Source organism: Takifugu flavidus, chromosome 13 (assembly GCF_003711565.1).
Source record: "Takifugu flavidus isolate HTHZ2018 chromosome 13, ASM371156v2, whole genome shotgun sequence".
In the NCBI taxonomy this organism is placed as follows: domain Eukaryota; kingdom Metazoa; phylum Chordata; class Actinopteri; order Tetraodontiformes; family Tetraodontidae; genus Takifugu; species Takifugu flavidus.
The window spans coordinates 2,967,553-2,991,519 of NC_079532.1; the positions used below are offsets into that span (position 1 = coordinate 2,967,553).

At 47.3% G+C, this 23,967-nt stretch overlaps 2 protein-coding genes across 13 annotated transcripts in view; one reads left to right on the plus strand and one right to left on the minus strand.

The window, feature by feature from the left end:
- brsk2a (BR serine/threonine kinase 2a) overlaps positions 1–20,019 on the plus strand; it is a 119,975-nt gene extending 99,956 nt beyond the window's left edge. For 2 of the 12 annotated variants that reach the window (XM_057050895.1, XM_057050892.1), the window contains exons 9-20: positions 631–662; positions 1,991–2,155; positions 3,261–3,358; positions 3,872–4,034; positions 4,192–4,257; positions 8,665–8,725; positions 10,360–10,567; positions 10,652–10,700; positions 11,410–11,533; positions 12,553–12,733; positions 13,691–13,780; positions 17,587–18,074. In XM_057050895.1, the coding sequence (XP_056906875.1) occupies positions 631–662; positions 1,991–2,155; positions 3,261–3,358; positions 3,872–4,034; positions 4,192–4,257; positions 8,665–8,725; positions 10,360–10,567; positions 10,652–10,700; positions 11,410–11,533; positions 12,553–12,733; positions 13,691–13,780; positions 17,587–17,807 (1,458 nt within the window). In that variant the 3' untranslated portion in view covers positions 17,808–18,074. The other 10 variants (XM_057050896.1, XM_057050893.1, XM_057050901.1 and 7 more) reach the window with 7 other exon arrangements.
- A 146-nt stretch (positions 20,020–20,165) lies between these two features.
- Positions 20,166–23,967, minus strand: part of abtb2b (ankyrin repeat and BTB (POZ) domain containing 2b) — a 30,324-nt gene continuing 26,522 nt past the window's right edge. Inside the window, exons 9-17 of the mRNA XM_057050891.1 lie at positions 23,419–23,554; positions 22,813–23,090; positions 22,548–22,726; positions 22,341–22,446; positions 21,809–21,911; positions 21,631–21,718; positions 21,487–21,555; positions 21,273–21,386; positions 20,166–21,130 (exon numbers count right to left, since the gene is read on the minus strand). Of these exons, the coding sequence (XP_056906871.1) occupies positions 20,897–21,130; positions 21,273–21,386; positions 21,487–21,555; positions 21,631–21,718; positions 21,809–21,911; positions 22,341–22,446; positions 22,548–22,726; positions 22,813–23,090; positions 23,419–23,554 (1,307 nt within the window). The 3' untranslated portion in view covers positions 20,166–20,896. The remainder of the gene's footprint in view (positions 21,131–21,272; positions 21,387–21,486; positions 21,556–21,630; positions 21,719–21,808; positions 21,912–22,340; positions 22,447–22,547; positions 22,727–22,812; positions 23,091–23,418; positions 23,555–23,967) is intronic.

The following is a 23,967-nucleotide window of genomic DNA, read 5'->3' on the forward strand; positions in this document are numbered from 1 at the left end:
AAATACTCTGCGATCAAACTTTTAAACAGCGTGCGCTTCACAATTACTTAGCTTGCAGTGCATCAAGAATTATTCAGTTACATTATTAGATAGACAGCAAGTCTGATGTAATGTAGTTTTGCTTCCCTTTGGTGCCCTGTCGCCACCCGCGTGCGTCTTCCTTCTCCTCTCTCGACGTCGATCACTCCAAAGACACTGACGAAAAAGTGGCTGCGTTAAACGTGCCGCGGACATGATGTGTGTTTGTGTTAGAACCAGATGAGGAGGGGGTTACAAAGGGGGATTCCCTCCAGACTGGAGGGCCTGGAAGGGTCAGCGACATGTGTGTAACAGAGATAATGTACTCTGTTCATAGCTCAGTGAGATCATTGCTCTCTCTGCCCCCTCCTGTACCTCACGCCATTGCTGAGTTGTTCCCGTTGGCTGTATTAATATTTGAAGGTCTCATTATTTACTACCCTTCAGTCTGTATTGTCTTATTGTCTTTCCATTTGCTCATCTGTAACTGCAGCAAGTCTTCCATGGGCAGAAGCTCGAACGTTCCCTAAATGCACCATTTTCTTGTTTTCTTTTCATCAAAAAAATCATCAAACAAAAAATCACCTGCCTTCTTTTTTTTATCTTTTACAGTTAGAACAGATCCAGAAGCACACGTGGTACATGTAAGTATGCAGCTGGCTTTCCTTCCTGTTTACCGACCCACTCGGAGGTTGTTCTGCAGAGGTTGTAGACCTGGGGGGAGCACATGATGAATGGCTTTGAGCTTCAGCCCCGTACATGAGAGTAGATTTGAGCAGGGCATGACTCCACTCTCGGGGATGTGAGGGTAAATTGGTAGTGCATGAAAAGGATGTGCAGCATATGGTCAGATGAACAGGACGCAGGGACACAAGCAGGGATGTGCAGGGGGTCGATCTTCACCGTGCCTGGTGCTTAACACCGCGATAATACAGGGTTGCTTTTAGATGAAATGCAACGCACATAATTTATGTTTTTCTCACGTCATTGTAGCTGATTTTGTCCAAAAAACATGAGTCATGTGAGAAGGGTTGAGTCAGATGTGAAAGATTGTCATAGATTAATAAACAAAAATAGAGGAGAGACACACAAATAGAGGAGAGAAGAGGCGGGTTGGTGGATGATTTTTTTTTTACAGCTTTTATTCAAATAATAATATAATAATAATGATTAATGGTAATCTATATTTAATCAGCACATTTAAAAAGCCAAGATTTAACTTAAGGTGCAGTTAAAATGGCAAAATAACTATAAGGAAAAGTACAAGTACGGTAAAATCATGATATAACATTTTAAAAACAATACAACAGCACCTAAAATTATCTTTATTCACGTCTGGTTCCTTAGTGCTTCCTTTTGCCGTCTTATCACACGTATGATGTTTATTTTAAATGTACACCAATAAATAATAAAGAATTCTGTTCCTGCAACACATGAAATGAAACATGGACTTCATTTCTCTGTCATTCATATTGAAGATAAACTCGTTGCTTCTGCACTCGTGCACAGACAGACAAACGTGCACCTGGAACACTTTTAGAACTTTTGGAACAGAATATGGGGAATAATGAAGATGCTAAGTTTGGACAACAGGAAAAAGACAGTCGGAGAAAGATGGGGAGAGACTCTAGTCCTTAACAAGGTGATTCAGTCAATTGTCTGCAGCTTGGCAAGCGTGTTGCCCCCCCCCCCCCCCCCCCCCCATTCAACCTCTGATGCAGTGACTCAGTCTGACTGTGAACATTCTATAATGGGAATGACAGAAGCCAACACTTATATCTCCACATGAATACTGCAGGTTCTGTTTGAAGTGCTCATTAAATCTTCAGAATCTGCAGAATGAGAGCTTTAATGCCTTGATGAGCTATTATTAGTGATATGTCAGTGCGTTCATACATCATTAATCAGAGTGGAGCAAAACAAATGGCTGCTGGCGACAGCTTTTTTAAAATTCCTTTCTTCCCGTTCGCAGTGGAGGGAAGAACGAGCCCGAGCCGGAGCAGCCCGTTCCCAGGAAGGTGACCATCCGCAGCCTGCCCTCTGCCGACGACATCGATCCTGACGTTCTGGACAGCATGCACTCCCTGGGCTGCTTCAGAGACAAGAACAAACTGCTCAAAGACCTGCTTTCAGATGAGTGAGTGGCCAGGGAGACGGGAGGGAAGGCTTGAGGACGGAATGATAGAAGGGCAGTGAACCTACGGCCAAAGCCGGGAGAGGGAAAACACATGGGGGGAGTTGAAAACAGCGCGGTGACAAATGGAAAAATAAAAGCAGCGACGTTGGTGAGGCTGCGTGGGGGTACTACAGGAGAAGGTGTGTGGGGTGGAAAACCTTGGTTTTTCTCCACTTATGAAATCCCGTGAGGCCGTCGCTTTAGATGTCACAGACTATAGATCACTTAACCCCGATCTCACAGCGCTCCCAACCTGATCCAGGCCTGCAGCAAACACGAGCCTCTGGGTCACATTGTTTCTGTTCTGCAGCAGCAGTAATTTGTGCCTGGCTTACACACGCTGCCGTGTTTTTCCTTCAGCAAATGTTACTTATTCAGAGGTTTTTCGCCCTGCAGATTTGCATCGTCTTTTAATAAAGTCTGCTAACAGGTATTTTTTTTAGCTTTATTTTACTTTTGCGTCTTTACCCCTGTTTTACATTTGCCCGGCCTCTTTAATTCAGTGCTAAATGAGTGTTTCGCTCTCCCTCTCCCCATCTCTGCCTCTCTCCTGGGAGCATCCTGTAATAGCGTTGGATGGGGAGGAAATTCTGCGGTCTCCTGCTCCCCTTCCTCTGGTTTATTTTAGCTGAAGTTGCAACTCTTCCTCTCTTTGCCTCCTACTGCTTTCCAATCTGTCTTTATTATGGAGGCCAATCCCTGGGCCTTTTGCGTAGACAGTACTGGCCCGAAGGCTTCCCGATTCAGACGGGAAGAAAATGGACGAACTTCTAATGTTTTCTCCATCTTTGGTAAACTCATAATTCTGAGGAAACAGTCAACAGAATAGAACACGACAGCTTAATGGCCTGTAAAACCAAACTGTTGTTTTAATGATAGAAGTGATTTCTTTGCCGTTTCACAATGAGCCCAAAATGATGTAAAGACATTAATCAAAGTGATTTTTTTTTTTTTTTTGTGCAGATTAATGTCTCGGATTTGAACTTTTGAAGACTCCAGGCTGGTTTTCAAATGTACTGTTTAAATTATTCAGCCTGTTCTCTCAAATCTTGTCTCCCTGCTGCAGTGACAACCAAGAAAAGATGATCTACTTTCTGTTACTGGACCGCAAGGAGAGGTACCCCAGTCAGGAGGACCAGAACCTTCCCCCTCGGAATGAGATAGGTGAGGCTCGGACAAAGAAACAAGCAGCAAATGGAACAATAAAACAAGAATAATGCAGGAGGAATTAATAAAGCAAAGGGTCAAAAGTATGTTGCTGCGGTCTGTGAGACGACCTTCGATGTGGGTGTGCACAGACAGGAACCATCATGGTGACAAATATATCCTTATTGGATGTGTCTATACAGGAGTCAAAGCAGTCCATCACTACTAGTTAAAGTGTCTCCTCATTATAATGTGCAAAACTTGTTGGTGTGTTAAAATGCAAATGACAGAGACAGCATGTGTTAAATCAGGGGTGCCTAAATCCAGTCCCTGAGGGATTCGGGGCAAAGCAGGTTTTCTGTCCTACCAGCCAGGAAACACTTACTCTAAGGAACGAGGAATCCCAGGTGGAAGCCGTGTCTTCCTGGTTGGACAGAAAACCCGGTTCATCTGCAGCCCTCGAGGACTGGATCGGGGTGCCCCGGTGATAACAGTATTAACTCGTACTGGATCCCTCTCCCTTGGGCACAGATCCTCCCAGGAAGCGGGTGGACTCTCCCATGTTGAACCGCCACGGCAAGAGGAGACCAGAGAGGAAGTCCATGGAGGTGCTTAGCGTCACAGACGGGGGCTCGCCTGTCCCAGCCAGGAGGGCCATCGACATGACGCAGCACGGACAGAGGTGCGGATGGAGGTGAAAACAAGAGAAACGTTTGAAATAACTGAAGCCTCACGCGTCTCCGCGGAGGGGTGTTGTGAGAAGGCCGATGCAGGAGAAGGTCTGACAGCGAGCAGATCTGTGGAAACACCAGCCTGACGCTCTGCCGGCTTTCTCTCCTGTCTCATTGTAGTAAATCAGTGTACAGTAAAAGCTTGGATATTCCCGATGCCCGTACAAAACGCAGCAAAGAAGAAAGGTATTCTCTCCCTCTCTTCCCCTCCTCTTGCCCTCCGTCACGGGGGAGCGAAGGATGCAGCGGCGCTTCCTGCCCAAAGCAGAAAGTCCAACGGAGTCAACAGTTTTTGGCCTGAACCTTGAAAAGTTTAACTCTTTTAATTAATTTGATATTCCGCCTCACAAAGGCTGCATTTACAATTCAGGAGCTCGATACGCCCGCACCCCCACTCCTAGCATTAGCTCAATTATCTTTTCTTTTCATAATCTGAATGCTTTGATGATCAGGTCTCCCATGCTGTGTCCCACTTTCTCTGCTCGATGCACATTCCTCCATTGTGAAACCGTGCACGTGGAGCCTAGAGCCCCACGCCCGTAACACACAGCCCGCCGATTTAAAGTCTATTTCCTTATCTTCCTTTTTGCAAGTTATATATGGGCACATGATGCATATTTGCTCAGAGGCATCAACATGTGATACCGGGGGAGATGGAATCGGAGGCGGGTGCCGCTCTGATCAGGCAACGACGGGCAGATTGATGGAGAGCTGGCGCGGGGGAGCCGCGGCCCAGGGTGGCGTTAATAGGAGGCACCAGAGGAATCGGCAACCTTAGGTACACGAGCAGTGCAACAATAAGCCAAACTCTTCCAGTGGGAATCAGAAGTCACCTGTTAACTAAAGCACCAGCTTCATGTGGATTAGTACAACGTTATTTAAAGCACTCTGTGTCCAAAAGTTTGCTCCACACACACACACACACACACACACACACACATGATAAAATACCTTAGACTTCAATAGAAGAGCTGCATGAACACATCCCGCCACAGTGCCTCCCAACATAATATCACCAACTCATCTCGCAGCAGGAAACCTCTTCAGACATTTTCAGCACGTTTCAAACACTCCTGCCTGATTCATTTATTCTTCTGAATTTTCGGCTCCAGGTTTATCTCCCGGTGTTTCATCGCCCCTTCATCCCCTCAGGCGATCCCGGCCTGATCGCTTCCTTCTTGTTTTTTTAAAGGTCATGTTGGTTTTCATCCACCCGCTCTGACTCGTCAGTTACAGCCTGACCCAAAATAGGCCACTTTATCAAACGTGGATCGTTTGTTTCTTGCCGCTCGTTCACGGATCCTTTATCATTTGGTTTGTGTGGTCAGAAAAGCTCCGCTGCATCTTTCCTTGCTAATTGATTGCTAATCACTGTGCTCCTACCCAATCCCAAACCAATGCCAGGGGCTCAGCCTTGCACCCCTCAGCCTCTCTCTCTTCCTCTGTCTTCACTCTGTTGTGTGTTGCTGAGCTTCAGCGCCAATCCTGCCACGTCCTGGTAGAGTCGCTATGCTAATGTAAAGGTGCTAGATTTTGAACAGACATAGGCAGATGATCAGAGGCTTGAAGAGGCCAGTACAATAGTCCCCCCCCCCCCCCAACCCCCAGCCTCCCAGCTGCGCTCTGTAGCTTTTCCAACTGCAGTCATAACAAAACAGGCTATCGTCATCATTAGCGTTCCAGATTCTGTTGTTTTTCTGTCGTCCATCAGGTCTTTTATTGATCGTGTGTGTACAAATAGAAGATGGTGGAGGTTAAGCATATAAAATGGTGGAATCTGAGTCTCTGTGAGGCTTCCCTTATCTTTCCCCGACAGCAAACTTTTGCTGACAGCTCAGAAGATTCGTAGAACTCCAGATCAGAGCATGTCAGGGAGCGGAAAGACTTTCGAACATCTGTTTTGACAGGATACACTTCCACCAGCGTAAATGGAGTGCGGGAGGGGAGCCGGTTTTTATCTGAAATTATGCCCCAAAAATACCTCCATCCTCATTCAGAACTTTGCCCGTCGTCATTTTAAATCCTCTCAACTGGCCGTGTTACATTTAAATACATCTGACTGGCGGATGTTTAATTGAATAGATTTGGAATAAAGTCAGCAATAGGAGCATTAATGGAGACATTCCGGAGGCCCGTTTCATTCTCTTTATACCCACACATATCTCAAATTGACGTTAAAATCAAAAGAAAATGAAATCTTAACAACATACCAGGAGAAAAGAAGAGAGGTTAATGAGATGCTAATGAAATATGAAAAAGTGCTGCAGTGTGAAGAAAAGAATATCAATAGATATCTCCACAGATCTGCTCTAGTTACTTCCTGCGGTTTAAATGTGTTGGGTAGTCAAAGTACTCTGAATAATCGAGATCCCATGTTAATTATTGACTAATTTATTTAAGAGGCTCAAATGAGCACAAATAAAGCAGCTTTATCACTGATCTCTACAGCAGGAACCGTGGGGGTCTTGCTACATTTTAAAATTTGAGCAGCTGTGAATATTAATGCGCCAACGTCCCCGGGGAGTCGTCAGGGTTCAGGAAAAGAAATGAATTTAAACAGTGTGTTGATTTATTGGAATATCTGCTCCCCACAGGAGAACTCCAATGGCAGGACAGAGTCAATACAGGGGAGGGAGGGTGAGAAAAGTTGAACCTCCCTACCGGCTGTGACAGTTTAATTCATTTGCCCTTTGACTCTGTCTTTATTTAATTCCACATACTGGAACCTTTTCTGCACCTTCCGTTGGAGGAAGTTCAACATTTGACCCCCAGCACGTATTTCAGAGGCTAGGAGCCACAACAGGACCATCACAGATCGAGAGTATGCACTTTAACTGGAGCAGTCCAGCATTATTAATGTCACTTAGGCAGGCCTAAAACTGCACAATTGTTTATTTCTTAGTCTCAAGAATGACTTGACAGTCTTCTATATCGATTTTTTCTGTGTTTATCAAGTGGAACTCCACCCATTGCACCATGCAACCGCTAGCTAGCTTCGCTGTTCCTTCTCATTGCCGATTTAATAACAGGCTGACTTTGTTAACGTGTAATGTCTGTTTGATTTGCAAATGCAGATTAGTTCAAACAAAACAGCCTTCGTACACGATTCAAGTCTTTCCAAAGCAGTGGCGAGCCTCTGACAGCCCATTACTGTACAACACAACCATCTGTAACATTAGCTTTATAGAGCTGCTGGTTGATCACCAGCAGATGTCTGGAACAATATGCTGGTGTTGGCCCGAGGATGCTGCGTTACGGTCACGTCTGGATAAACTACAGTCGGCTGCAGAGATGCAGGCTGCGCTGTGCAGCTAAGGGCAAGTCCCGCTCCGCCTCTGGACTAAATGTAAATGATAACCACTGTCTGGTCATCGGCTTCTCGAAAACAAGAATCTTCCCCAGCGTCTGAACATCGCCCACTCATGTGTGCAATAAAAACACTGACAGAAGGGCCAGCGAAAGAATTACAGAAATAGCTGGTCTGTGGGCGTTCTATTATATGTCCTCTTTTTTGTGGCGCTTTTGTGTTGTAGGCATGTCGGAGCTCTCATGGTGTATTTCTGATGGTTGAAGCGGATTTAGGCGTGATTAGAATATTATGCTCAGGTATCATGCTAATAGCCTTAAGCACTTACACAGGTTAGCATCCAAATATGGGTGCTTCCGTGGTCGAGCAGGACAGCTCCACCATCAGTAATGGCCATTAGTCTCCATCCTTCCACCCGTCTCTTCATCCATCATCACTTCTCGGCTCCCTCCTTTACCACTTATGTTTAAAATGTCAGAAGTTCAAACAAGGCTTAAAAAAGGCAGTGGGTGGGGGGGTGGGGGGGTGAGACTGTTGTGGCGCCGAACAGCAACAATGAAGAGCAACAGAGAAGGAAAGACGATGGTATTAATAGATTGAATGACAAAAAGGAGCAGTGTTGTGACAGCGTGCAGCTGGCGTTTCCGAGTGATGACGGCCCCAGTTTGGTGTGTGTGTGTGTGTGTGTGTGTGTGTGTGTGTGTGTGTGTTTACGTGCGTGTGCGCGCACAGTTGATAGAGACAGATTGTCTTGTGATTGTTCATTTCTGAGCAGGGCTCCACTCGTAGGGGTTATTGACTGCATCTGTAGGGGGAAAGAGAAGAAAATGACAAATGGCACTCCACCAAATGTCCCACTTCATTTCCCCCTCAAGTTATTTTCCTCTGCTCCAGTGAAAAGACTTAAATGTCAACATTTATTATTAGTAAGCTGTAGGTGGCGTGGAAGATGAATTTGAATGCTAATCCAGGGAAGAGCGCCTATAGATTTCTCAAAGTTGATCGCTTCCATGCTAAATGCTGCAGGTAAACATTAGCAGCATACAGGCCGTGACCCCCCCCCACCGTGCTGTGATGCTTTTACCCTCTTTGTGAGTAGTGGAAGGGCTGGATAGCAACGGCTGTGCTCAGTAGGAGGCTAACCTACGCTTTATTGCTTTCGGTGTGCTGCCTTTAACCCCCACCTGGGTTTACTGAAACACTGAACAGGTACATATGTTGATCCCTCTAATTATCTCTGCCCCCCCCCCCCCCCCCCCATGTCTTCTCCCATGTTTGTACCACAGGTCGCGGTCTATTAGCGGAGCCTCATCTGGCCTCTCCACCAGCCCCCTCAGCAGCCCACGGGTGAGTCATGGCCCACTGTTCCAACACACACACACACACACACACACACACACACACACACACCTCTTGACCCCATTTTTGCAACTCTTGTTGGGGCTCCAGGTATCTTATTGCTGCTGATCCCACATTATTGCTGCCATTTTATTGCTATTTATGCCCAACCAAGTAACAGCTACTCAGAGCAGCATTCCATACCTACACCCCCCCCCCAACATGGCTCCTCTCTGGGGTTTAATATCTATTCTCTACAAGAGAATTATGCTCCGATCAGACTCGTAACTGCTTCGGATCTCTCTGTTAAAAACACACTTATAAACTTACAAGGGGAGGACCTGTCGACTCAGCAAACTTTCCCCCGGACTAAAGCCTCCACTCGCTCCATCCTTTCTGCCTATTATCCCTCTTTCTGTGTCCTGAACCCTGAGCCCTGTGAAAATCCAGCTCAGGGAATGCTTCAGAAAATCCCACTTTTCTTGCTCAGGGCTCGGGAGCTTGTGGTAAACTTTTCCAGCTGACTAACCTGAGAAGGCTCAAGATTAGCCAGGATCCTAAGACCAGCTGTGTGCACCACACGGGCTCTCTGCCGCCTGATCTGACAGGGAAATTGATTATTCAGGACCTCCCCGAGACCTGAAGCGAGCCCTCAGAAAGGCGTGCACACAGGAGGTGTGTGAGGTTTGTGCTGCAGGAGACCAGGTTTCAAACAGAACAGGTCTATTACTCAATCAGGAATCTGAGACTGGGAGATCTGCTCACGTGTGTCTGATGGATCCGACACGCTGCCGCCCCGCATGTTTTCGTAAAGAGTCTGATTTTGCTTTTGTTGAGTCTTTGTGTGTTTTTGATTTGCACTTCTCGTTTATTCTCTCTTCTTCTCTGTTTTTTCCTTTTTGTTTTTTGTGATTCTTCCTGCGCACGTCTCACCTGCCTCTCTCCTGTTTGCTTGTCCTGCTTCCGGATGCTTGTTTGATGTGCTCCGCTTTCTTTTCCCTTCCCCCCCACCTAATTTATTCGTGCTCCTGCTTGTGGACCCGTGTGCCGTCCTTTGTTTTCACCTGTTTTTGTAACTCCAGCCCGTCCGGAAGTTTTGTGTGCCGCCTCTGTCTCCAGATCTGTCCCAGTCCCCTAACACAAGCCCCTGTCCGTCTCCCGAGCCCATTCCCAGTCGCTCAGGCCCCCGTATCTCCACACCCAACTCGCTTGCTCCCGACAACGAGCCCCTCCCAGAGGCGCTCAACAAGACGCAGACGCTCCCCGCCAAGCCAAAAGTGGTCCCGAAGCCCCTGCAGGCCACCCGATCCAACCCGCTCCCAGAAACCTCCCCAGACGCAGCATCTGCAGCCAAATCGGAGCCCTCCTCCCCCTGCCAGCTCCCATCACAGCAACCGTCTGCCTCAGTGCCCCCCACCCCAACTTCCCCATCCGCCATATCCTCGCCTTTCTTCCCATCCCTCCTTCCCAACCCGAACAGCCCCCAGGTGCGGCGCTCTCGCTTCGCCGCCCACCCTCAGCTCTCTGTGCCCTTCAGCCCCCAGGTGCCTCTGTCCCCCATCCGGCTGCACCACTTCCACCCCGTTGCGCCGATGCCTTCGTCGTTCACTGACCACCCTCCCAAATCTATCCCCCTCATACAGGTTACCCCTCACCCCTCCCCTCGAGGCAGCCCCCTCCCTACCCCAAAGGGCACCCCAGTGCACACGCCCAAGGACAGCCCAGCTGGGACACCCACTCCCACACCACCGTCCAGCCCGTCCATCGGAGGCATGCCCTGGAGGACGCGTCTCAACTCCATCAAGAACAGCTTCCTGGGGTCACCACGCTTCCACCGCAGAAAACTCCAAGGTAGCGACGCCACAGACCATTAAACATTTCTACTTTGAAATCTTGGCCTCTAACCCCCCACCCCTCCTGTATATTTGTGACCAGTTCCTACTCAAGAGGAGATGTCCAGCCTCACACCGGAGTCTTCCCCAGAGTGAGTACAGAAAACTTGGCTCCTCCAGGTTTGGCCGTGACCGCAGCAGATGGACGTTAATAAATCCATGAATGTGTGATTCTTTTTCACCTGCTGAGCTGCTGGAAATGTCCTCCGGTCTGGTTTGGGTAATACCAGGAGGCAGTAGGTTAGTTATGAGGAATGGTTGCCTCTGTGATGTTGCAGAACTCCCAGGGGCCTGATGAATTAGAGCTGGCCTAGATATGCCTGTTTGCTTTGCTGGCTGTCCTGATAGGCTACCACCATTTCTGGATGGGGAGAGTGCAGAAAGACGGCTGGAAAGAGCCTCTGTCGGCTGCAAACATCTTTACAGACACAAAGCATTAAGTAAATCTGTGTTTAAAGTTAAATAATGCACATTTGTCTCCGTTAAAGTGGATACTTGCAGATTCCCCATGTTGCTAGTTTGAATTTAGGGTTATCAAAAATATTTTGGTAGTATGATGATGACAGAAAACTTGGGTCTGTGGGGCTTATTAGTGGATGCAGGTGCTCCTTGTGCTCGAATGTGGCGAATTTATCGACCCGAGTTGACGTTTCTCTCCCTGCATAGCATTAGCTCATTTCCTTTGAGGTCTAATATTTATCACCACGTTCAGCTGCAGGGGCAGAATCCTCCAAGTGAGAAAATATTATATTAAAAAAAATACATAATCATGTGTCTTCTCCCTGTCTTTAATGTAAACAGGCTTGCCAAGAAATCGTGGTTCGGTAACTTCATAAACCTGGAAAAAGAGGAGCAGATCTTCATCGTCATCAAAGACAAGCCCCTCAGCTCCATCAAGGCAGACATCGTTCACGCCTTCCTCTCGGTAGGCACTCTGCTCCCCTCCTTCCCACCACGAGGCCAGTGCGGCATCAGCGCGCCTGTATCTGCGGGCTATAACAGGAAGTTGTCTGTTCGGGCCAGTGTTGGCTGTGCAGGCCGCCCTCTTTTCTCTGAGTATTTACCAACATGCTTCTGATTTATGTAGCAATTCAGCGAACTGCTTGTGTTCAGCGTTTCTATTTCCTGTCTGACCGCAGCCTTGCTGGAGGTCAATAGAAAATCAGCATAGAGCATTGATCATTAGCATATAGATGCTTTGCCTCCAATCTTACATGTTGTGCACTCGTTTAAACCCGTGATGGGAGAAATTGAGAAACGGCAGAGATTATGTCCTTGAGTGGATCCACAAATGCACCGAGGAACGTTCAGAATTTCGCCCAGAATCTGCATCTGCCAACTTTCCAGCGGCGCTCGTGGAGACACGGCGCACATAAGCGAACACCGCCTCGCCTCGCCCTGGTTAGATTTCACAAGGTCTAAATAAACGCAGCCTCTGCCCGTGCAGGTCGGTGTCAAATCTGCTTCCTCGTCCCCGCAGGGAGCTATTTTCTCCAGTGGAGGGGGGCAAGCAGACGATTGGCACCTGAATGGGTGGAATTATACCTCTCGGCACAGGAACATTAATGAAATGTCAAACACTCTCCAGAATTACGGTGGAACGTGACCATTTTTAAAGGCTCACCTGGTTTTTGGACACACAAATTAATTTGAGGTGGGAGAGCGTTACAGTATGTTGCTGGGTGACTTGAGATTACATTAGCTGAAGTCTCCCTGGCACGCACGGCTACTCCCCAAGGCATTAATCTCCTCAGAGCTTCAGCCGCAGCTCTGAAGTATGTGGAGGGTATTTTAATGAGGGTTTATTCACCTTTTCATTTACAAGGATTTGGAGAAAAAAGTAATACAAATGCTCCTTTTGGATAATCCTATTAGCTGTATTTACGACCTGGTCTGACTCCTTCTGCTGCGCTGACTGACGCCTCTGCCTCCTGGTTCCACCAGATCCCCAGCCTGAGCCACAGTGTGATCTCTCAGACCAGTTTCCGGGCAGAGTACAAGTCTACGGCGGGCCCCACAGTCTTCCAGAAGCCAGTCAAATTCCAGGTGGATATCACCTACACAGAGAGCACAGCTGCCACCAAGGAGAACGGCATCTATTCTGTCACCTTCACCCTGCTCTCAGGTCAGTTAGCAGACGTCTTCCTGCCTCTCGCACACGCACGAGAAAAGATCACATGTCTGTCTTCATGGAAATGCACTTTTACTTCCTGTAATTTAAATCAAAATCAAAGAAAATTGTTGGGTTTCTTATTCTCCTTATGGAGGCTATTAATGCAATTACAGGAAATAGTTTTGTTGATGTTGGTAACATTTGATATGTTCAGTTTAGGCAGATATTAACAAAGACACTAAAATCAGGTTGGTTAGCGTCGGTTAGTATCTGTCTTTTAGTTTAATCATCCAGGTCACTGTGTGTTTGATATTTAAGCTATAAAAAGGCTAATTTGTAGTGGTGTTGGACTTATGGGAAGGTCAACTACACATTTTACTCAGAACAAAATGAATAAAATCATCCCCTTTTTATATGCTGAGCAACACACTTGTAACTAATAAAGTTCAATTATGTTCGTGTCCAACTAACAATTACAACACAAGGGTTCTTCCCAGGTTTTGTGTTTACAAACTGGCTGCCAAAAAAGAACAACTGCCTGAGGATTTTCATATTTTTTTTATTTTTCAATCCTGAACGCTTGAAACGTTTTCCTCCCAAACCTTCCTGTGGGTAACAAGACGAAGTCTGGCTATGGAAGATTACATACCGAGCAATCATGCATGACTGCCTGTTCTTGCACACACATGCATTGTCTTTTCCTACTTGCTTTCTCTCTAACACACACACACACACACACACACACACACACACACACACACACAGCAGTGGCTAGTTTTGGCCCTGCGGGTCCCTCCACATCACGGACCATCCACTGTCTAAAACAGCATATATCACCTTTTTCACCCTCCCAGAATGCACCTGTGGGCACATCCTTCTCTTGGATGGGGTTAAAATAGTGTCTTGGTCAGACACTGTTCTGTCTGACAGTGTTTCTTCTCTGTGTTGTTTTTGTTTTGCTGTTTTTAGGACCAAGCCGGCGATTTAAGCGAGTGGTGGAGACGATTCAAAGCCAGTTGTTAAGCACACACGACCAGCCCGGCGTCCAGCAGCTGTCTGGTGCGTTTGAATCTCTTTTGTTTGAAAAAAATCAAAATCTCTCCTGAAACCACTTCACCTTTGCCCCCACCACCTCATTCGGCCATCCCACCCCTCCCAGATCAGCCTTCCTCACAGCTGAAGCTCTTCCTGGTTGCTTGAGATTCCCTGATCTGCTTCTCGAACAAAGCGGCTTCCTCTGCATGCCCCTGCCTCGCTGCCCTTCCAAACGTGCTCGTTGCCCTCAGACTGCGGGCCAAAATTTCCTCTAGTTGCCCTGGCAGTGAAGATTAGAGCCACGCGTAAGCTGATTTACATTCTGTAACTCCTACCACTAAGACTGATTGTCGGAGCGTGTCACCATGGCAACACCACTGCACCTCTACACGTCCCACAATACACTGCACGGCACAACCACACCACACCTTGACTGCTGTTCTCGCCGTCTCTGCCTTCCCCCCATGCCCCACCAACCTCTTTTAGCTCCTGCAGAGGAGATGCAGGAACCTCTGGTTCTCACCATCACATAAACAGTCTCATCAAGGTTGTTCGACCTCTCCGTGTCGTGGTTGACAACGAACACTTGTGAGCCTTTTATGCTCTCGGTACACCATGCAGGACTAAAATAAAAATAAAAGCGCCCCCGGGATCCAACTCCACCTCCTCAGCATGTCCTCCCTCATAGATCGTTGCTGTTTTTGCCTCCGCTTTTCCCCTTGGACAACGGCTCCACCTGCTGGTCAAGTTAGGAAGCATCTGCCTAAAACGCACAATTTTTTTACTCGTGGGAAATTTCACTGTGTTTACGTTTGTATCAAGTCTGTGTCTGTATTTTTCTGTTGCATGTAGAGACACATCACATATAGAAATTTTAAGATCAACGCTATATGTGTATTGAGGCCAGACTATATAATAGGTCTGCATTTTACATTTAAAAGTCATTTGCAGGTTTTAAGGAGATTGTCTTATTTTCTGCTTGTCATGCTTTGACACTCTCGCCATCAGTCATTAATGTGCCTCCCTTATCCTTGTCATAATCATGGTGTTATTTGACAGGCAGAGGCAGAGACATGTGGGAAGTGTGATTTGCAGCAGAAAATGGTCGTTACTCATCATCACTATTAATCTGCCAATTATTTGGGACCGGTTAGTCCAGTTTATTTCTATCTCCTATTAGCTGTATAAGTCTCAAGACTGGTCACTTTGTGTATTGTTCACTTCCATTTCCTCTGTCTCGCTCTGCTTTGACCTCCTAACACATCCTTGGTGCGACCTGGGCGCAGCGCCTTTGGCTGTGATTAAGGATAGAAGTGGTTTTGCATACCAATGTGTGTCGAACAAAAGGCCTCGTCAGGTTCTGGTCACCGTGTCCTCTAATCACCCTCCAGCAGCAGAGTAGCTGCAAGCTCAATTAAGAGACAACAGACAGGAACCATGTTGACGTAGACTTAAACGTCCTAGAAAAGGAAACATTTACCTTGATGCTGAATGAGTGAATTGAGATGAACCGAGAGCCTGGAATTGAATGAAGTGCACACACACACACACACACACACACACACACACACACACACGCAAACATGACAGCAGTAAAATAAGAAGATGAATCCATCTCCAGACTGCTGCAGGCCATCCTCACGTTGACATCATGTGTGTTTTATATTGTTTTATATTAGGAAGGTAAAGATGTCTTTCAGTGCATAAACCAGCTATGATGCACACCCTCACACACCAGTGGGTGTGTTGTCACATCTGTGCAGCATCTCTGCCTGGTTTTACAGATGTCACTGTTTATTTGTCAACTCCAGGATTCTTATGCAAAGAAACTGTCCTACTTGTGAAAGGTAGCTCCCAGAGATGGGTGTGTGTGCACGCCTGTGTCTGTCTCTGTGTTCTTGTACATACTAGATAGTGAGTACCAAAATCTGCATTCTTCTACCAAAGTAAGGACGTGTTGGGGAAGTGAGCGCATTTTGGCTGGTCCTCAGAGCTGTTGAGGGTTCAGACTTGGTTTTAAAGTTGAGGTTATGCGAGGTCAGAGTTGGGGGGTTAGGTGAGATGGTTAGTGTAAGGAGTCTTTGTTAACATAGAGGTGCAAGGGTGTGAGGGTTGATTCTGCAGTGTTTAAACCATTAACCATCCACCACCTCACCAGCCCCCAGTGGGACCAGTAAGAACCTGTGCAAAATGTTTCAGACTAACAGTTCAGGTGATTCAGTCCTGACGTGGATCCAGTTCACCACAACCACACCACAGTATCACCACAGTCTCACTACAGCCTAACCACAGCCTCACTACAATCTCACCACAGCCTCACTACAGTAGCACCACAGCCTCACCACAGCCTCACTACAGTAGCACCACAGCCTCACCACAGCCTCACCACAGCCTCACCACAGCCTCACCACAGTCTCACCACAGCCTCACCACAGCCTCACTACAATCTCACCACAGTCTCACCATAGCCTCACTACAATCTCACCACAGTCACACCACAGCCTCACTACATTTTCACTACAGACTCACTACAGCCTAACCACAGACTCAATACAGTCTCAACATTGTCTCACCACAGCCTAACCAAAGTCTCACTACACTCACACCACAGCCTCACCACAGCTTCACTACATTCTCACCACAGCCTCACTACAGCCTAACCACAGTCTCACTACATTCTCACCACAGCCTCACTACACTCACACCAGTCTCACCACAGTCTCACTACAGTCTCACCACAGCCTCACTACACTCACACCAGTCTCACCACAGTCTCGCCACAGCCTCACTACATCCTAACCAAAGTCTCACTACAGACTAAAGACAGCCTCACTAGAGCCTCACCACAGTCTCACCAGTCTCACCATAGCCTCACTACAATCTCATTACAGTCACACCACAGCCTCACTACATTTTCACTACAGACTCACTACAGCCTAACCAAAGTCTCACTACACTCACACCACAGCCTCACCACAGCCTCACCACAGCTTCACTACAGTCTCACCACAGTCTCATCACAGTCTCACCATAGCCTCACTACAATCTCACTACAGTCACACCACAGCCTCACTACAGTCTCACTACAGCTTCACTACATTCTCACCACAGTCTCACCACAGTCTCACCATAGCCTCACTACATTTTCACTACAGCCTCAATACAGCCTCACCACAGCCTCACCACAGTCTCACCACAGTCTCACCACAGTCTCACCAGTCTCACCATAGCCTCACTACATTTTCACTACAGACTCACTACAGCCTAACCACAGACTCAATACAGCCTCACCACAGTCTCACACAGTCTCACCACAGCCTCACTACACTCACACCAGTCTCACCACAGTCTCACCACAGCCTCACTACAATCTCATTACAGTCACACCACAGCCTCACCACAGCCTCACTACAATCTCACCACAGCCTCAATACAGCCTCACCACAGCCTACAAGTCTCACTATAACAAACGGTGATGAAGCTTCTCAACGTTGGAGCTTCAGTTGTTGACAGATGTTGACTGACGTTGCAGTCGTGGGTGGGACTGACTCCACCATCGACGCTTGTGTTGCTTCTCTGCACTGTCTCTTGGTTGCGGCCGACCTCTGACCTGCTGCTGGCACCAGCGTCGTGAATGGCTTCTTCTCATGTTTGCATCAGTGCTCCGTTACATGTGCACGGTTCATGCTCGCTGCGTCTGTCCGTCCTCCTCGTCGCCTCTGCTCGCTCTCTCGTACCTGTAGCGGCGTCTTCTTCCTGTGACGTTTATTAGTCTGTCTGTTCTCTCCCCCCCCTTTTTTGTCCCCTTCTCTTCCCATCTGTGCACCTAGGCAGCCCATTGAGTAACTTCTTTGACGTAATAAAACAACTTTTTTCAGACGAGAAGAACGGACAGGTGCCCTACCCGTGCGGCACGCCCTCCAAGCGCTGCCCCTCGCCCATGCACGTCCGGAGGCACGACACAGAAAATAGCGACAGCAAGTGTCCCTCAGCGGGCCGAGACAGAGCCAAGCAGACGGTGGCCTCTGTGGGGGGACAGGAGGAGTGTTAAAGAGAGTCGTTGTGTCGTTGAGCCAACACCCCCCCCAAGATCCTCTAGCTGTACATAATCACCCATGGACCTTTTTTGTATGGAATTACTTTCTATAGATAGAAATATATTGAGAAAATCATAGCTATTTTACAAATACATCCTATATTACACACACGCCCGCATCTCATGCGTCCACCGTCATCACCCCCCCACACCCTAACCCACCTCCCTTAGCCATCTTTCTGTGTGTTTGTGTCCCGTGCTGATGACTTGACTTGTTTCTGACACCAGGAATTATCCAGAAAACCTATTAGGTCGCTCCTCCTCCTCCTCCTCGTCCTCCTCCTCCTCCCCTCCCGAGCGCGCCGAGAAAGATGAACACTTGCTGACGGGAGGACCGCTTTCAGAGGTGCACTGAGAGGGCGGAGGGTTGCCCTGGAAACAGACCCCGTCACGAAGACTCCTGCCATCATCTTCCTCTGCCCCCATTTTCCCCCCACCTCTGGCAAGTAGATGAGCATAGTTTTAGTGTTCCCTCTCTCCCTCTGTTCTCTCTCTCTGTAACACTCATGCACACACTCCAGTGAAACCAGAACACACACACACACATTCTCTTTTCCTGCCGTCGAGTATTGGATTCCGTATTTTCACAGAAACACACACTCACCCAGGCTGAGCCGGCATAGAAAAACTCTGGGATGTTAAAAAAAACAAAAGAACCACTGACTGACAGCGAGGAGGAGTTCCGAGGACGCCAGCTGGATTGTATCTCTTTGCTTTTTAATGTACTTTGTAAAGAACTGGGTTTAAAATACCGACTTTATTAGAATCTACTCTATTGCTGCAAATCGAACTGGAATAGTGATTTCAGAGAGGACTGGGGGGGAGGATGATTAGATTGTAATGGGTCGGGGACGTGGGTGGGAACTTAAATGAATGATCTATTCTGTTGTACAGACTGAAATCATTTCATATCTTTAAAACAATTGAAATGTCTTGTGACGCTGTTTAGATACCATAAGTTCAGGTTGGTGAACCTGTGACCACCACATGCTGTTGTTTTCAGTCCGTCTGTGTAAGTTTTCGATACCGTTTCCGTCTCTGTTCGACCAGACGTTCCCGTCATCTGCAGCACTTTGTCTTCGGTTCCGTCTCTTCTTACCCCTCTCTCTCTCTTTAGTCTCACGTACCAGCAGTAGGAGTAGAGGACAAAAAAAAACCCCACAAAAAAACAACCTCATAAATGCAACTGTGGATATTTTTGTAAATCTCTTTTATTTATTCATCTCACTGTTTTGAATTCCTAATTTATTATAACTTGGCTATTTATATGAAAAAAGCTGTTGGGTCCGTTGAATGTTATTTATTACCCTCTTGTGTGTTTGTAAAATGGGGTAACATTTGAAGAAAAAAAATATAATTTTTTTTTTCTTTTGGTCTGAATTCTGTGAACAGTAACTGAAAAACTATTCCTGCTTCTCTGAAGAGGGAACTTGTGCAAACTCTTTGGAGGAAAATTATTTACCAGTAATTTAAGAATGTAGACTTAGCCTCTTTTTGGAGAGGAAATATGCTCTTCTATTGATATTTGTCAGTTTCATATTATCGTGCTTGTAGGCCAGGCCCGAGGAGGGGACGTCTCCTCCTTCTCTTTGTAAATAGACAGACGAGTCGTGGGGGTTGATTGTCTTCTCAGCCGTGCCGGGGATTCCTGCTCTATGCTTTTAGCTTGTATTGCTGTGTGCATGTCAAACACGAGCTTTTCTTTGCATGGCTTTAGTGTTCATGTTCCATGCCAAACTCACTCCTCTCAGCCTTTATCGATTCTCTCCACAAATCAACCTTTTTAACTGTTTTAATCCCCCTCCAGCCCCGTCTGCTTTTATTTGTTTTGGGTTTGTTTTTTTAGCTGCCCTCCCTCCCCCTCCTCTTATCTTGTGCACAAAGCTTTTGAACAATGCTTCCTTTCCCCTGTACCTCTCTCTGGATGGCTCATATTTCTGGGCTTTCGCTACCCGTTTGGTGAAAGAGGCACAGCGAGAGGACGTCGGTACACAAACAAAGCAATACCCTTCTATTGTTCCCTGATTTTTCCGTTTTCTACGATGGGAAGCTGGCAGCACCATCCAGTGATTCCGAGGTCCAGAGCAGGAAAAGTGACTGATGTAATCCCCATATGAAATAACTGTGAGCATCTTCACTGCTGATACAAATAAACTCATTAAGTCATGGTGTGCTTGCTTTTGTTTAATTCTGTGGGTCTGCACAGGTAAGTGTGAACCTGCAAATGCATCCGCGCTGTTCCTGGAGTCCAGGTAAGCCTCCACACACCCACACGAGCAGATGGCAGCGATTGTTGCAAGAAAAAACCATGCATCTTCTTTAGAAGGTTTATTACACTACACAGCAGCAAAACAGACTTTATATATTCCAAAATCGCACATTGGATTCTGCTGCTTTACTGGAGTTGGAGTATTAAACTTCTGCTTATTTAAGCTTAATTATCTGTTAAAACTGGCAGAACGCAACAATAATAATTAGAAAATTATAATAAAAAACAAAGGGAACACCCTGATAAATAGTCTCACATCTGATTTTTTTCTTCCTCGTTAAATAGAAAACGTCCGCACCACTCAAGTGTCTTAAAATTAAAACATAGTTACACAAAAGTATAAAGTTTTAAATGATGCAGGAGAGACAACTACCTCCCACTCTGAATTATCGGTTTAAACGAAGCCAAAAGTCCAGCCAGGCCCCCTCTGACTCCTCCAGGAGGTCCATTCTGTTCTCCGCTCCGGAGAGGTTCTGGACGCTTTGTCCGCTAGAGGGCAGCATTGTCCCATAATTGAGTGCTCACCTGAAGCGTTTGCGCGGAAACGTTCTGAGCCTGGGATAAAAGGACACAACACTGTCCAGTTTTGACACTGCAGCTCTTGCACTAAGTATGAAACACTGAATTGTCCTGCATTCGCTGACACGTGTCCTAGCGTCATGATCAGATACTGGCAGTAAGCATGCGTAAACGGTTGATCCGATTGCGGAAAGCGACGAAGGCCCTATCCTTCCGCTCATGTCGTCTCTTCACAGCAGGCGTCTGTCGCTGCCCCTCACACTCTGGAGGTGACGTGGAGGGAGCGCAGCCTTCGAGCCAGCGTGGCCTCCAACTCCTCCATGGCTGAGTCTCCCCGGCTGTGAGCCAGTGTGGAAGTGGTGACGTTGCCGTGTCGGGAGCAGGGTGGTCCCAACAGCAGAGTCTTGAAGCTCTCCTTTTCCAGTAGTGATGGCATCTGCTGCAAGAAGTAACTTTCACAGAAGGAGCTCAGCTCCTCTGAACCATGAGCCTGGAAAACAAGAGCACAGCGAATGTTTGGAGGGGTCAATCTTTTTTGACATCAAGTAGTGTAAAATGTAGTTATTTGACAGTTTAATTAGACGTGCACGTTTTTCTTTGACTTTGACGTCGACTGAGAATGGGTGTGTTACCTTGGCTGTCTTGTAGATGCTGACTGCGTTTTCCAGGTTGATGTGCTGAGAGCAGATGAGTTCACAGTGTCTTTGCAGCACCCCCAGCTGAAACATGCTGGCAGCTGACAACAGCTGAGAGAAGCAGACAGACAACCTTTAACTCTCAAAGCTGTCCGACCCAAGCCATAAAAGTGATAACACAAGTGTAAATGTGCCGTTTGGTGTTTCTTACCTCCAGCAGGTCAGGAACATTGGTCTTCAGAGACTCCGTTCCTCCACAGTAAAGGTATGACATCATCATCTGCACAAGGGCACAAATCTATTTTATCAGGATTCATTGGGGCAGTTTTTTTTTTTCATTGAATATAAATGTTACCTGGAAAATGTTGTATTTCACGTCACTGATCTCAATCTCTTTCTTCGGGTTTCCATCTGGGCCAAAGGAAGCCAGCAGAGATTTGAATCTGAAAATAATTAGAGTCAAATCTCCATAATGATGTTAGAGTCAGTTGCCGGGAGAGTTTCTCTGCATGCCGCCGTGCAGCGAGACCCACCTGTCAGAAGCTGTGACCAGCAAGACTCTGTGGCCGTAGAAAGGTTTCCCGTCCACCACAAACGTCACGTCTGACATCTCCTTGTTGTTCAGGAAATGAGGGTCTGATGAGGAAAAAACCCACACACCTTCAAGCCTCATTCACAGCTTCATTTTAGTGACAAGGAGCCAGTGTGGTTCATGTGAGGTGGGAGTTCAGCTCCATCTCGAGTGCAGGTGGCTCATGTTTCTGTCCCACATGGATTAACGAGTGTGTTTCAGGTTTCAGAAACGTTAATGTGAATTTCTCTGGTGTTACAGTGTCTTTAAAAACCATTCTCTATAATCTTGATCTTAACTGGTCTACATTCTCTTACTCTGATCAGAAAATTGACACATTCTATCATTTTTTTCTCCTGCATGTTGCAACCTTTTTTTTGACTCTCTTTTAATCGGTCGCATGTTGTCCAGAACGTGTAGATAATCAGCACATTATCCGGTAATGAATGAGCCACTGTGCATGAGTTCACACACATCAGAGTTGATTTCCTTACCCAACTGTGCTGAAAGAGCTGCCTTTATTTCTGGGATAGCTGGAAGAGGCGCGGGGCCAAAACAGTGACTAAAAATAGCTGCCAACTGCTGCACAAGAGCATCATTCTGGAGGAGAGTGACAGAACAGGGAGCGGCGCATTACAGGACACGTCTGAGAACGTGGAGAAACATGGGGGGACATGGCGGGTGTGGCGTCTGATGTTTACCTTGGAGGTGCGCAAGATGTTGAACATGAGGGGCAGGCCGACGCTGACCAGCTCCTCGCAGTAGTCCTCCTCCCTGATGGTGGTGAACTCTCTGAGCAGTGACATGGTGATCCCTGTCCTGGACTGCTGCTGGGCGCAACGCAAAGATTCCAGCCACACGTGCAGCTTCCATGGAACCCCTGCGCCGAGAACGGGAATATGTGACATTTTCCAAATGAAGAAGTGTCAGCGTGAGTAAATCTTCCGCCCATCTTTGGATAGTTACCCAGAGCTCGAAGCTCCATGGTGACGTCCAGGTAACCGTGCTCTGCGCTGTAGTAGCTCGCCTCCTGTAAAGCCTTCATCCGGGCCTTGCAGAGCCTCAAGATGCCCACCTCGGGAAGGGCCCCAGGCGCTGGGGACGGGGTGCGGAGTGGCGAGAGAGGGACAAAAGGGCAGATCCCAGCTTCCTCGCCCTCCACCCCCTCTGCTAAGATCTCCTCCAAAGACAGGACATCCTCTTTGACCTGCTGTGGCTGAGTTAGTAGCTTTCTCAGCACATTCCTGTCAGGATAAATGGGAGGAAAAGGACAAAGGAAGAAGGGAAGAAAGTGTGAAAACTGCGACACATAGCTCCATTTCTGTGGTCTTGTACCCTCCTCTGATTACATAATCTGTCACCCTGGTAGCAGAATGTGAAGTGTTGAGTCTACAGGGTGTTCACACACACGCTCAGCGAACAGGTGGAAGTGTTCTGGGGCAGTAGGTGTTAAAAGACAGATGGGTTCGACTGCAGACGCAGGTCAAGTGTGAAACTGCGCTGATACATGCGAAGGCTGATGGTTCTGCAGCCGACTGCAGCCTGATTCAGGTCACTCCGAGGGACGCGTACCTGTGTCCATGTGCAGCAGCGTGACTGAAGCAGTTCATGTCCTCATAGAGGGATGACGTCAGGGCGTTCCCGCTGTGGGTCTTGGATAACGGGTCTGCACCTCGGGCCAGGAGCAAGCTCACCATCTCGTAGTTGCCTGAGACAGAATTCGTGGACACAGATGCTAGATCTGTGAAACCATCACTAACATCCTCCATGCGGTTACTTGTTTTGTGGTTCTCTGCTTTGATTCTCTTCGCAACTTTTTACATCACTGTAATAATTACAGGGATAAAATGAGGACTTCAGATTTTGTGTTCAGACAAGTAAACGCATTCAAGTTGCCTGCTATTTACACACTGCCAGCGCTGCTATGAAAAGCATGTGTGTCTGCAGCTATGCGCAGCTTTCAGATGATCCCACACAGGAATGTTGCCCAGAGGCTTCTAACCATCCTCAGACAGCTCTGTTGCTTTCACTATGGCGTCATTCATCCTCTATTCGCTCCATCTGCCAGAGCGTCCATCATATCTCCACCTTCAACCGTCTACAGATTTCTGCCTGCATAAA